The sequence below is a fragment of the Calonectris borealis genome, chromosome 17, assembly GCF_964195595.1.
Source record: "Calonectris borealis chromosome 17, bCalBor7.hap1.2, whole genome shotgun sequence".
Lineage (NCBI taxonomy): Eukaryota > Metazoa > Chordata > Aves > Procellariiformes > Procellariidae > Calonectris > Calonectris borealis.
Window position 1 is genome coordinate 11,917,583 of NC_134328.1, and position 13,704 is coordinate 11,931,286.

The following is a 13,704-nucleotide window of genomic DNA, read 5'->3' on the forward strand; positions in this document are numbered from 1 at the left end:
CATTGCTGGAAAATGGGTGATAGGGCCCCAAGAACTCATATTCATAGTGTCAATCCTTGGGCCATAACTGTGTTTAACATAGTTAGTTGTCTTCATTTGTCACCCTGGGTAATCAAGCATCACATCCTCTGAGTCACTGGCAAATGATGGCCTCATCCTGCACCCTCACCCCCTTTTTTTGTTTGTTTTAAAGGAAATGGCCCCATTTCATGCTTATAGCCACCGAATTATCAGACTGGTCGGGCCCCAGAGAATTGTTTAGTCCTTAAAACACAGTAACTATCCTGATCACACTGCTGTGCCTGTTTTTAAAAGGTGACCTTCCCGAGTTAGCATGGCCACAGCAGCAGCTGCAGGGAGTGGGAGCTGCATTCAAGGGCCAGAAAGGCAGGACCGGCACGGCAGCACTCAGCTTTTACACGGAAATTGCAAGTGTGAGAGCTGGGGTGAGCAGCAATTTCAGCTGGGACACCTCCTGGCTCTGAGCAGGGTCCTGTCAACTGGAGACTTGTGTAGAGGAACTCCTGAAGACATTAATCAGCTCCCTCAGAGCAATGAGAACTAACGAGGTTTGGGACACCTGGACTCTAAAATCTTGCATACGCCAACGCCTTCCCTCCCTTTGCCCTCCCCTTTTCCAGGTTTTGAGACAACACATTTTATGTGCAGTAAGCTTGATCCCAGTCTACTGAGATGACTGGAAGGAGTACATTGCTTTTGAAGTTACTCCCAAGAGTAAGGACAGCGAAACTGGATTAAAAGAATACAGTAATTTTGATTTTGCACTTAAAAGATAGGTAAATTCGCTTGCTCACTAAAAAACGTTGAGAAAGGCTCATGGCCCCCACCAAGCTGAGAACAACAGGAGCACCTCCTGCTCCCCAAGAGGTGGCACGACGGCATCAGGCCTGGACGACGTCTGGGGCACGGGCGAGGGCAGCACGAGCATCCAGAGAGGGACACAGGAACAAGAGTTTACAGTCTGCAATCATAAATAGCATGAACCAGAAAAAAAAAATCTACCAAAGAACAAGTGCAAAAACACAGTACACAATATCTGGATCAAACGCTGTCAGCTGACCCTGAAAGACCAAAGAGGTTTTGTTTGTCAGGGCTATCTCTACAGCTAGTAAAAATAAGCACATTAATAAATAAGTATTTTCGTATACCCTGGAAACACTCCTGATCAATATGTGGCTTGCTACCGTAGAGGGTTTTTTCCTTCCACCCAGCAGAAACTCATGACAAAGGAAAGCACATCTCATTTATGAACTTAGCTATAAATACTTTTGCTAACTGCCATTTAGGAATTTCATTTCCTGCTTGAGCAAGTCCTGTTGAAAGAGGCAATTACCAAATTTGTTTCTAGTTATAGAAATAGATGTTTGTTGCTGCCCACATCTGTTTCGACAGACAAATTGCCAGTCACGGACACTCCGAGGAGAGCAAGCGCTCCATCCAGGGAGGGCTTTGCCACCTCTCCAGAAAGCTAACAGCTATTACAGGGATTGGGTTTCCGATTCCAACTTCGTTTGAGCCCCGTCTCCCGCTGCAAGGGAGCTGCCTCGCACCGACGGCACCTGCAGCTTCACAGTCAACCGCAGCCGCCTGCACCACATCACCTGGTGCATGCCACCGACCACTGCCGGCAGTGCCGTAGCCTGCTCCCTCCTCCCGCTGCTGTGCAGACACTAAGGAATATATGTTTCATTAGTCACCAGGCCCATCAAAACAAGGCAACTTTAATTCTGCAGGTCATGAGGATCCAGTACGCTGCATTTGTTGTGTGCACAAAAAGGAAGGCAACAGCAAAGCATTCTCCTCGCCTGCAAAGCGGTGAGATGGCACAGGCTTTTGGGCTCCGTGTGGGACACCTCACTGCAGAACAGCCAGCACTGACGGGGCACGGGTGCAGGATGGAGGTTTACAGCTGTCATCAGCATGGAGCACAGCCTCTCTCAGCTGAACGCTGGCTATACCAGGTTTTACCAGGTCTCCCTTCCCAGTGCCCTCCCTTTCCACTTCCCTCCACCCTGGCTGTTCTCTAGAAGTTTCCATTTCCACTTACTCCTGGGAAAACCACTCCTCGGCCGATTCCCAACATGCTCGGCCACGGCCCTGCCAGAGCCAGCTGCGGCTCAGGTGCCCCAGTGCCAGCACCCGACCCCCGGCACGGTGCCTGGCAAGTCCTGTGGGACCAGCGCTCGAGCAGGGGCACCCCGAGAGGGACACGGGGACAAGCAGCAACGCCCGTGCCTCCCTGCCACAAGCACAACACCCATCAACTCACACCCAGCTCAGGGATCAGCAAAGGCGCAGAGAAGCCACGAAAGACCACGAGCTGTGGCCGGGGAACCTGTGCTCCTCTGGCATTTTGCCTGCATGAATCAGCCTGACTCCCCCCACGCTGTCTCACTTATCAACCCGGTGCAGCGCCGAGGAGCCCATCGGCACTCGGGAGCTGTGCCGGGGACCCCGCCGTGCCCCCAACCCGAGGCTGCGGCACCGCAGCTCCCCCGGGGGCTCCAGGACACGCGCCCCTGGGCAGCGGTGCTGCACGGGCTGCCCCGACAAGCAGCTCGCAGACGGATGTCGAAACATGGATTGAGCAAGCTGGCCAAAGCCACACAGGTCATGACAGGGCTGTAACTGCGACCGGATTTCCTCAGCCCTGTCCAGGGCCGTTCAGCAGGACACCTCTCCCTTCTCTGCCTCTTCTTAAGCACCGTTATCGGCTATATCGTTTTGCAGCTTTTGCTTACAAAAAGAGTGACCTTTCACAAGGCAATTCATCTCCTACAGAACAAGAACAATCTTAAGTTACAGACATAATTATGCATTGCAGAAAAAAATACGCAAAAGGCATGCAACTACCCAGACACACACACTGTGCTTGGTCACTGCAATATTCAAGTTCAGTTCTCGAACTGGTCTGAACACCACCAGATGGGAGCGAATGCATGTGCATTTCACAGAGATGTCAAAAAAAATTTTATATTTCTATATACACACATACACATGCCAGAGTGAATGAGGGAGATGAGTAAAAATGCACCGAATCTGAATAAATTAAAGGTAACAAATTTACTTCCACCTCAGCTGTAGCAACAGCCTGAGAAAGGTTTTAACTCCTACAGCAGATAGGCTGGAAGGTCCATATTTTGTTGTGGCATTGTGCATTTCTTAGTTTTTAAGCACACACAAAAAGAGAAGCTGTTCTCCCGTGTAAAACCCAGCAGCGTTTGCACAGCAGAGACGGTTTTCGGAGCAGAGAAGGGGGCTGGGTTCCCATGCCCTCCCCTCGCCTGCCCGCGGCGGGACAAGCCGCCCCATCCCAATCCCAATCCCCTGGCACATCTGTGTCCCTCCTGCCTGCCCCATTGTCCCCAGCACCCCCGCCCTGTCCCCACGCAGCCCCCAGACGGCAGATTGATGACACAGGGCAGCAGCGGAGAGCCGACCCGCAAGGTCAGCCCCGACAATGGGTTTTGGGGGCGGGTGGAGGGAAGAGGCCATGGGGGCGAGGAGCCCCCCGGCTCGCCCATCCCTTCCACAGAGGTGATTTCTAGCCCGGCTTTTCGAGCCGCCTCCGCAGGCCACCCGCCACCTGCCCGCGGGGACGAGGATGCTCGGCGGCGGGTGGGCACCCCGGCCCCCGGGAGGAGAGCGGCAGCTGCCCTCGCACCGGGGCGGAGGGCGACTTCGGGAGGACGGGGAAGGGGGGAAGAGCACAGAGGGGAGGATTATCCATGGACACAGCTTGTCCCCTTTTCACTGCATTTAACAATAAAGCAGTAGCTATAGCAACGGGGTTAATTAATGCATCCGATTTGCATAACTAAAACTCTGAATCCATTCAAACCTTGCTGATATTTTCATTCTTAAACCTGGCCTGCAAGGCTGTGCTCTTATGGCAAGGGGAACCCAAACAAACACAGGCATACATATGTATTGCTATACTTGCGGAGAGATGCAGGTACACACAGGACATGGCACAGAAACAAACAGTGCACAAAGCCATCCCTCAGCTGTGGCTTCTGCAGCGTGACCTGCCGGTGAGGCTCCAAGAGCGATTTGCTCCACATACCTTTATTCCCCTAGAAAGCATTAGCATTTGCAAATAAGCACGCAGAGAAGAACAGGAAAATAGGGACTTCAAAAAATAAAACAGGGGAAAAAGTGATTTTCAGAGATGGAGGGAGTAAAGCACATTCCAAGACAGAGGGGGTAAGGAGATAGGCAATGTAAAGGTTTCAGACTATCATATAACCAGAGGGGGAAATGTCTTCTCACCACAAACATGCATCTGCATGATGTCTAGACAGTCATAAAAAGGGCAATTAAAGTACTGCAGGCTGCAGTAAGCTAATGTCTCCTCTCCCAGTCTAAACAGTTGAAACAAACTGTACTAACTTCAGAAAAAAAAAATAGGATAGAGAAAGACAAGTTCATAAGGAAAAATGTTTTGAAATTCAGTTTTAAATAAGCCAGTAAATTAATTCAACCTTGTCAAATCTTTGCCTTATAACGTATCAAATATTCCGCCTGCGTCCTGTCTAGACTGCGATAACAAAGGGCATTTAAAGCCCTGCAAGATGCGCTGACAGAGTAGCCATTTAAAGATGCAGTATTGCTTTCTCCATCTAAAACGATTTGTCAGATAGACTTAAAATGAAAATGATAAGTAATCACTCTGGTTCACAACCATTTCAAAAGAAAAAAAAACCACAAAACCCCCACAGCTCATAGACATAAATCCCACTAAAATCATTCCAATGCATCATTCCAGTGGGATTTGTTTGGCCTTTTTTTTTTTATGGCATTTGATTTTTTTTTTTTATTTTGTTAATCTGAGATGTCACTAGCTTTCTGCAGCACATGCATTTCTAAATAGGAGCGTATTAAGTTTGAAAAAGCCAGCTCCAAGTATCAATTGATTTATTGATATAAAATCACAACTTGCAGAGAGACACTATTATAACTCCAAGGGTTAACACTGAAAAGGAATTTCTTTTTTAATTTACTTAAAAGCAAAATAATAAACTATCTCACATCAGAGAAACTGGCCAGTCTCCATCACTGATACAGTTCAGCCTGGGCAGTCACTGTCCTCAGGAGAGCAAGAGAGAAAGAAAAGTTAAAGCAAACTATGTGGGTGTGCACAGCATGTTTTTTTACTGAGAAAGGACAGTTTTCTGGAAAAAGCAAAACCAGATATAATCCTGTCTAACACGAGAAACATTCTCCTCCCTTCCTGAGCTTTATCAGCTGTTGGAGAACCAAAATCTTCAAAAAAAAAATACACGCAAAATAGCTGATCTGGCTTAAAAGGACAGCTAACGCTGCCCACAAGGGAGCAAGTGCCCCGCAGGCCTACAGCTACTTTTAACAAAGTGCAAGACTGGCTTTTAAAGACTGTTTTGTTGTGACATGGCATGAGCAGATGCCCGGGCGAGGGAGGGGGACTGGGCTGTGCCCAGCCCCGGGTCCAACCGCACCATACAGTCGCTTCTATGGGGGGGTCACGGTGGGGAGTCACCCCTGGAAGTTCAAAACCAGGTTGACTGCAGTTCCTCTCCGCTCCTCACCCTATAGCATCCCACCACCACCTCGTTTGCACCTCCCTCTGTCTCCCCACCCTTGTTTCTTAATTATTATTTTAATAAGACTGTTTCCAACTTCACTGTTCATTCCGCAATAGCCCAAGGGCTACAACTGTTCATTAGACAGAATTTCTGCTTTAATTGCACTGACACAGATGTGGAGGTTATCTGGAAGAAATTACTAAAATGAGCAGTAAAGAATGGGGCTGCATGCTTTTCTTCCCTTATGGAGAGTTTAATTTAACATTACTTCCCCCCACGCCCCATACAAGCAGCATCATTCGGTGCATTGCGGGTTCGTAGAGGAATTAACCCCAAATTGTTCCCGCTGCCACAGTGTGTACAGGTGCACCTTGCTCCCCACACTGCACCAGGATTTCCACAGGGGCGAAAAGCGCAGGTTTGTCTCCAGGGGCTGCAGACGTGGTGCTGGAGGGGCCCAACACCACCCGACCCTCCACGCACGCAGAGAGCAGAGCTCCGCAGCAGCGCCGCTGTCCCGGGAGAGGAGCAGACGGCTGACACCCTGCCCAGCTGACAGGCTCCAACGCCCCCGGCGGGGTGGCCCATGTCCCCCCGGCAGCGCAAGTCGGTGACATTCACCTGAGAGTGGAAGTATCCGAGACCACCGATAAAGCTTTAGGGAAGAAGTTCAAGCCTTGACCTGACCGTACTTGTGGGTTTTGCCATAAGGATAAAAGAAGGTCCCTGATGAACGGTCGGCTGCAGTCACCCTGCGTGCCTGTGCTGTCACGGCTTTCAGCGATTCCGGAATCTCAACCCCTTGGCAAGGCGTGGAAGCGCCAAACCCCCGCGGGGCAGGAGGCAATGCCACCACTGCCCACCAGCTCGTGCCCATCCCTGCACCAGCACCGCAGGTGCCAGGACTGGGGGGAGAAATAGGCTCCCTCGGTCCCCCCTCACCCTCTGCAAAGAGGTAAATCACCAGACATAGAAAAATGTCATCGCTTCTGCTCAACAGCATCCAGGCTTCAAACCCACCATGGTTGCGCAGCTGTCAAATCAGCCATGGAGTTTACATGAACTTCCTCTGCAATTCATGTTGGCGAGAGCCAGACACATAATAGCCTTGGATTCATGGAGAAAGAGCCGCCAGTGTTAGTTCTATTTAAAACCTCTATTTGAGCTTCACACACTCATTCTTCACACACCATACACATGCACATACACACAAAATGCAGAAGTGAGCCAGATCCAGAAGCATTTCGCTTCACCGAGAGCACTGCCTAATAGCGCTTTCAGGTTTTGGCTCACTGTTATTATTTAATAGATTTTAATTCAATAATAAAAAGCCTGAACCTGCCAATTTTTTGTTATGTCTTCTTGCCAGGAAGAAAAAAAAAAAAAAAAAGAAGAAGAAGAAACCATGCAAGAAACTTGCTACCAACTTATTTATCGAACCGTTCCCACCCCTCACCTCCCACCCGCCCAGGCAGGGGCTGCTCCCCTGAGCAGCAGCACAAAGGCACCTCCAGGCCAGGGAGGGCTGAAGCTGCGGGAGCACTCAGCCAGCCAGGGTGGGCTGGGGCGGGGGGAACAAGCAGATGCACATCAAGGGTTTAAGTCCCATCTCTGAATATATCTAAACATGATTAAAAATGTCTCCTTCAGCAAAACTCATCTTTGATTTAAAGGCGGGGGGGGGGGGGGGGAGATTTCACAAATGCTTCACGTCAAAAAAGTCTGCATTAAGCGGAAAAAACCTTGCCTTTGTTGCTAGGGGACTTATTTGCTTTGTATCTGCTGAAAATCTTTAAAATTCCACCATTGTGTTTTAACAAAACCCAGAGACTGAAGCATCTCATGTGCTAAAAATCAAGAGACAGAGCACATCAGTTCCATCCTTCATTTGTAAGTACTTTGCTCAGGCCTGACTTCGTTTTCTATCTTGGTCCTCGATGCTTTTTGGCAGTTTGCTCTAGACTTACTGGCAAGGGCTAAAAGGTTTCTATTTAGCTGGTGTCAGCTGAGCATCTGTGCCTGCAAGAACTGGAGTGGGGGTGATCCCGACTGCATTTCAAAAGCACATTTCTTTTTGGGAGCTGCCACAATAATTTAAAAATCTCACTGTGTTTGGGTAGCGGGGTGACTCCCTCCAGAGAGGTCCCCACTGCAGTCCCGAGTGGAGCGCCCGATTCTGGGAAGGATTCCTGACCAGTGGAGGGAAAAGGAGCTGGGAACGCTCCCTAACCTGTGACCCCGCTAACAAAAGGCGGGGAGAGCGTCTAGACCTCCAGTCTGACGGGGAGTGAAGGCGAGTATTGTGCTGCCGGCACACAGGGCTGCCTCAGACAGGGCAGGCACGCAGGCGCTGCGGGACGGGGCAGCCATGCGAACCCCAGCTGCAGCCATCGACCAGCATCACCCCCAAAACGCACCAGGTTATCAAGGGAGGGAGGCCACGCACGGGGTTTAGCCATGGCTTTCAGGGCAGCTCCCAGTTCGCAGCACAGCTGGGCCCAGTGCAGAGGAAGGAGCTCATCGGAGTTCCAGCCCCACTGGCCCCGGGTTTCCCTTTGCCTCCATGTATTTCACACATGCCACCTTCACGCTCCCAAACGCAACCGTCCCGCGTTCCAGCTCTGCGCAGATCACCAACAGGAGAGCGCAAAAAAAACATGCCTCCTTCCACAGAGCCTTTATTTTCTGCTTTCCCTGTCTGTCTCAGTTAAAAGGGGACAAACCAAGATGTTTGGTTTGTCCACCAAGCCTAGAGATCAGCTCAACATTCAGAGAAGCTGAAGCGGAGACCCAGCTCTACCACGCATTTCTTGTGTGACCCTGGACAAGCTCCTTGGCTTCTTGGCACTGTAGGTCCTCACATATAAAAATACAAATACCCTAAATAAATGCTAGAGCTAAGGGCAGGTTACTGCCAGGGAACTGCATAAAGAGAAAACAAAAGACCTATTAAAAGCCCTCCTTCATCTCTGCCAGAAAGAAAACACTATTACCCAGTACTTAAAAAGATGCATTAAGGGAGAGTGAGTAGCCAAGGGTTTAAGGACGCCCCTGGCAGAGCAGCGAGGGGAAGCGCTCCCGGCCAGCCGCCCCCCATGCACCCCCACGAAAAGGTTTTCCTGGGGTGCTCCCACACCCCGGCTGTGCCCTTGGCCATGCCTGACCGTGCCGCCGCAGGCAGCGGGAGCAGCACCGGCCCCGAGCGCTCCCGGCAGACAGCGGGGCTGGTCCCGCACCGAAACGCGCCAGCCTGCAGATCAGAACTTTTGGCAAAACAAAAACCGAAGGGAAGAAAACTACCTCTTAGAAACAGGGTTTCCTGCCAGAAGATGTGCTCCAACACAGCTGTTCAGATGGTGAAACCAGAGGGACCCACATGCGCAGAGGTGGTGGCACTGGTGCAGTACCGCCCTGGGCACCCAGCAGCACCGCTCCACATGGGACCTGCAACCCTGCATGCCACCAGCAGCCACCTCAGCCAGCTGCAGGGGACCCTCCATCCTTCTGCCACCCCCAGGCTGGACCTTTGGAGTTACAGCCTGAAGCCAAGCAAAAACAGCCCCATCAGCTGAGATAGTTTATATAGCCGTTAAAAGCCCACCCCCACCCCGCTTCTGATGAGAGGTGAAATATTAACAGCTGATGGTGAACACACCAAATTCAGAGCAAGACGGGAGGTTTATTATCCTGGTGGCCACCTGATACCAATCCTTCACCAACACACCCTACCACATCCATACCTTTCTACCTGAAAAAAAGGTGAGGTACAGGGAGTTTCTTCTCCCCCTGCCTCCATCACTTCCTACCCCATTTCCAAAACATCATCCCTCCTGCAGCAACTCCTTCCCCAGGTGTTCCAGGTCCCCGGGGCCACCCAGGCACCAACGCTGCCTGCAGAGCTGGGAGCTGCGGCAGGACACTGCGTGGTGGCACCGGGGCGAGATGCCACGCACCTGCGGTCTCAGCAAGGTCCAGCCCAAACTTCCTCGCAGCTTGGCACCGGCCACAGCAGCAGCTCATCTTCTGACAACTGCGTGTGATTTATTTTTGGTACACGTGCACAGGGGGACTGAGAGATCCTACACTGGGATTTTATCAGCAGTATGCAGCTATGGAAACAAACCCATTTAGACTAATATAACAAAATGCCCAAACCCACAACAATAAAATAAAGAACAATGCATATGGGCATTTTCACAGGGGAGTGTTGCAGCAAATGCAGAGCGTGACCCAGCTTCTGGGAAACAGGGGAGGTCTGCGTGTCCACTCGGACAGAATTCATTCAAACCTCTAAGAAATCAGTAGATCACACATTTTCATCTAGTTACATATTTTGCCTTGTGAATTTTGTTTTGTGCAAATCCTCCACCCTGCCCTTTGATTTTAAAGAGTTCAAGGACTGCATCCCCTCCTAAATCAGGTGAGTGGCTCCTTGGTGAGGGCATCTCCTCTTCACCCTCCGAACCCATTCCCATCCACCCTCTGTGAGAAGCAGGAGAGCCGACACAAAACCCAGCAGAAATTGCAGCGCCCCTTCTTGCTGCCCGTGGGGAGGACGGTAGCGCCCGACCGTGCCCCGGTGCACAGCTCTGGGCAGAGGCTTAGCCGAATCTATCCCCTCTCAGCAGGCGAGAGACCCACAGGTCGTTTACAGAAATTTAAGAGTCTGGCATCCGCACCAGAGACATCCAGGAGTTACCAGGAAGATGGTGGAACAGTTTAAAAACCCAAGAAAAAAACCCAATGAAAGCTAAACCTCCCTTCAGCTGGTCTCGGGTGGTGCTCCCTGCCCAGGGTTTGTGTTTCGACCCCCCGTGTGCAGGGCTTTAGCCCAGGCAGCACAGGGATGGGCACAGGCATCTCTCCCCGAGGGTCCCGGCTCCGCAGGCAGCACCAGGGTGCTCCGGGGGGAAGCGGGTGTTGGAGGTGGCGATGTCTGGTAACGCTGGCCCAGGCTGTAGCTCGAGACAAGGACTCAGACAACGAAGGGGAAGCAAAAAGCCATCCGATAGAGGCTGCCATGTCTGGCAGACAGTGGCTTTCAGAAGCCCGGGGAGACTTTTTGGGCATGCACCGATGTCTGCAAACACAGCTCCTCGCTGGGCGCACAATTACGCTAGCAGCAAGATCGCTCAAGTGTCCTACACCATACTCCAAATAGTATCCGTCTAGTAAGATTAAAACCCCCCAAAGAGTACAAGAGTGTGGCAAAGGAGCAAGCAACTGGAGACTGCAGGGAACAACTCTAAAACAAAACAAAACAAATCTAATTTTCTATTATTTATATTCTAAGAAAACCGCATGTTTTCACTTGCATCTTTGCCTCCCTCCCTGAGGCACAAACATACACACAAAATGCGACAGGGAAGACCAAGCAAAGCAGGAAGAGCAGCACAGCTCGAACACATCCCAGCTCACAAACTTGCCTAAATCACAGGACGAGAAAATGAGTGCAAGTTTTACAACAGTCGAGCAACAGCAAACACCTTTTGCTAGAGTGAAAACGCCCCGAGCTATGCTGCTCAGAGCAGCATGACACTGGGGCTCCCTCCACCCACCTGGCTTATCTGCTGAAATCTGTCGTTTAAGGTATTAATATAAAATAAATATAAATAAATCATTGACGGCTGCAGAACAGTTTTCCTACAGACTGGCGTGAGTGTCCCAGCACCGGGGCTGCGTCTGCCCCGCATGCACCGGCTGCGCCCAGCCTTGGGCTCCTGCTGTTCCCCTGCCTGATGTTTGCACCACGATAACGCTGCTGGTGGGACCAGTGGAGTTTTACAGCTTTCTTGCATAAGCAAGGACTATTTTGCTGTGCAACCAAATTGTGCCATCAGGCTCGAAATAAAGCAACTGAAATAATTCTTTGTTGTCTTATTTTAGATTATGACTTTTACTAATAGAAGCTTGATAAAAGCCTAATGAATGATTTGTAGGTATCATAAGAACGTTAAAGATCTGAGCGTGGTTATAAGCCAAGGTCATAAGCTCTATTGACTTCCAAGGCTCTATAACAATTGATTAACCATTCATTAAAATAATTTATTCACCACTTGTTAACACTTTATTTAGTCAGTTCTTCCCCAGCAGGCTTGGGACACCACATTTTTGAGGTACTCTCATAAACTCAATTCTAAACTGAGAAGAGACCCATGAATGTTACAATAAGGTCTTTTTAAACCAGCAAAGGCTCTTCTGCAAACAGGTTCAGCTCAAATCCAGCAGCCTGGTTCAAACGGGCTCCCAACGCCTGGTTTTGGCTGTACTGAACACGGGCTGCTCCGGTCACACTCAACAGAAGTCTAACATGCCATGACTTAAAAAGATTCAGGTTGTCAAACTACTTTCACAAAATACAGTGAAAGTTTTTTTCCTCGATGTAATGCTGCTCATTAGTTTGCCAGAGTAACAGCAAATGGAAGAGTACTCGCGCTTAAAAAGACATTCAGCTATTGAAGATGTTTCTACATTGAACAGCAGAAGAAAAAATCCCACCCAGGATTACCAAAGTGCAGCCAATTATTGACAGACAAAACACACCAGATTTGCACAGCCAGCCTCTGAAGACACGGCTGCACCCCCCTCTGTACCCAAAGAGCAGGTACCTGCTGCTCTCAGGGCAAGACAAGGTACCACCCGTTCCGTCAAGCGAGTAACCAGGGTGTTTATAGTACAGCGGCTGCAATCATGCAATCAGCCTTCATAATTAGATCTTGGCAACTCTTGAAATGCTTCACTTACCCAGTTTACCTGGAAAGGTGCGAACTAAACATTCAGTGCCTGGAGACATTTGAAAGAAAAACAGAAAGCATCCGTCAGTGATGGGAGCCACCTCCGACCGGCTGCAACACACACCCCCGCTCCCCTCCTGGGGACTCATTCTCAAAGACCCCCCCTGTAGCCAACCATGGTTGACACCTGCACCCAAGCCTACCACCTCCGAGCAGCCAGGAGTACAAAAAGCACTACAAGCTGGGTCTCACCACTCCCAGTAACGACCCCACAGGCTTCTCCCACACCAGAAGTTGCAGCATGAGGTCCCGTTCCTCTCCAGCCATGCCACTGCACAGGCTGCCCCAGGACCCTCTCCTCCAGCGGCCAACTCGCCCGATGACATGCCGAAGCCTTACGAAGGCTGACGAAGTTTTTGGGATCACTCAGCCCACCCCAGAGACCTTCCCGCCACATCCAGCAGTGCCAGACCGCCTGTCCGTGGCCCCGCGCAGCACTGTGACTTCAAGGCGCCGGTGGGCTATTTGCCACATGCTGTCTCCTCCGCAAATACACGTAGCTGAGCCCCACGGCTGCTGAGCCTCGGTGAAAGCTCAGGTTTTCCTGACACCCCATGCCCGGTGGGGGGGCAGAGGCTGTGGGGTGCTGAAGAGGAAGACCCACAGCAAAATCTTGCACCAAACCCCAGATGCAATGCCCAGCCGATGTATTTTCAAGTGAGGAACAAAGAAGCAAAAAGTTTGGAATAAAAGACAACTCATGATTTCTCTCCCGCCCGTCAGCGAGCAGTGCATTACTACCTGCAAAACTGATGGGATGACGGGACACGGATCCCGCCCGACCCCACCAGCACGACCGCAGCGCCTGACGAGCTGCGAGCCACCGCGGGCCGGGCGAGCACTCTGCAGTCCCGCAGGGGAGTTCACCAGGGAAAACCTGTGTGCGGGACTTTTTTATGAAGCCCATAAGAACTGTCTGTCACTGATAATAGCTAATTGGTACTAATTAGTACCCGCCACAGTCTGATGCCAAAGGAGTCCTACTGGCCTATAAAAGTGGCCTTTAACCCGCGAGCAAGGGAGGCTCCCAGCCGCCAGACACCGCGCCACGGCTGCTGTGCCCCGGGCGGCACGCCGCCCGCTCCTCACGCCGCTCCTGCCTCCGCTCCCGCCGCGTGCAGGAGAGCGGCCTGGGAGGTTCCAGGGGTTCTATTAACACATCATTCCTCCCAAACAAAGCTTTAAAAAGTTACTTCCCATGCACCTGAGAGGACAGAGATAAGCCACTTTTTCACCCCAGGAAAAGATTAAGGGTCAGAGAGTCGCTGTAAATTACTGCGGCAGCTAAATAACTTGGGATACACAGGCTCAGAGTCGGCTCACTG

The 13,704-nt window shown here is 50.9% G+C and overlaps 1 protein-coding gene across 2 annotated transcripts in view; it reads right to left on the minus strand.

Annotated features, from left to right (window-relative positions):
• The window catches only part of PMEPA1 (prostate transmembrane protein, androgen induced 1), a 49,598-nt gene that overhangs the window by 20,303 nt on the left and 15,591 nt on the right, over window positions 1-13,704 (minus strand). The window contains exon 2 of one of the 2 annotated variants that reach the window (XM_075166604.1): window positions 12,330-12,368. The exons of the other annotated variant lie outside the window; for it this stretch is intronic. Coding sequence (XP_075022705.1) covers window positions 12,330-12,368 — 39 coding nt within the window. The remainder of the gene's footprint in view (window positions 1-12,329; window positions 12,369-13,704) is intronic. 2 annotated transcript variants of the gene reach the window in all.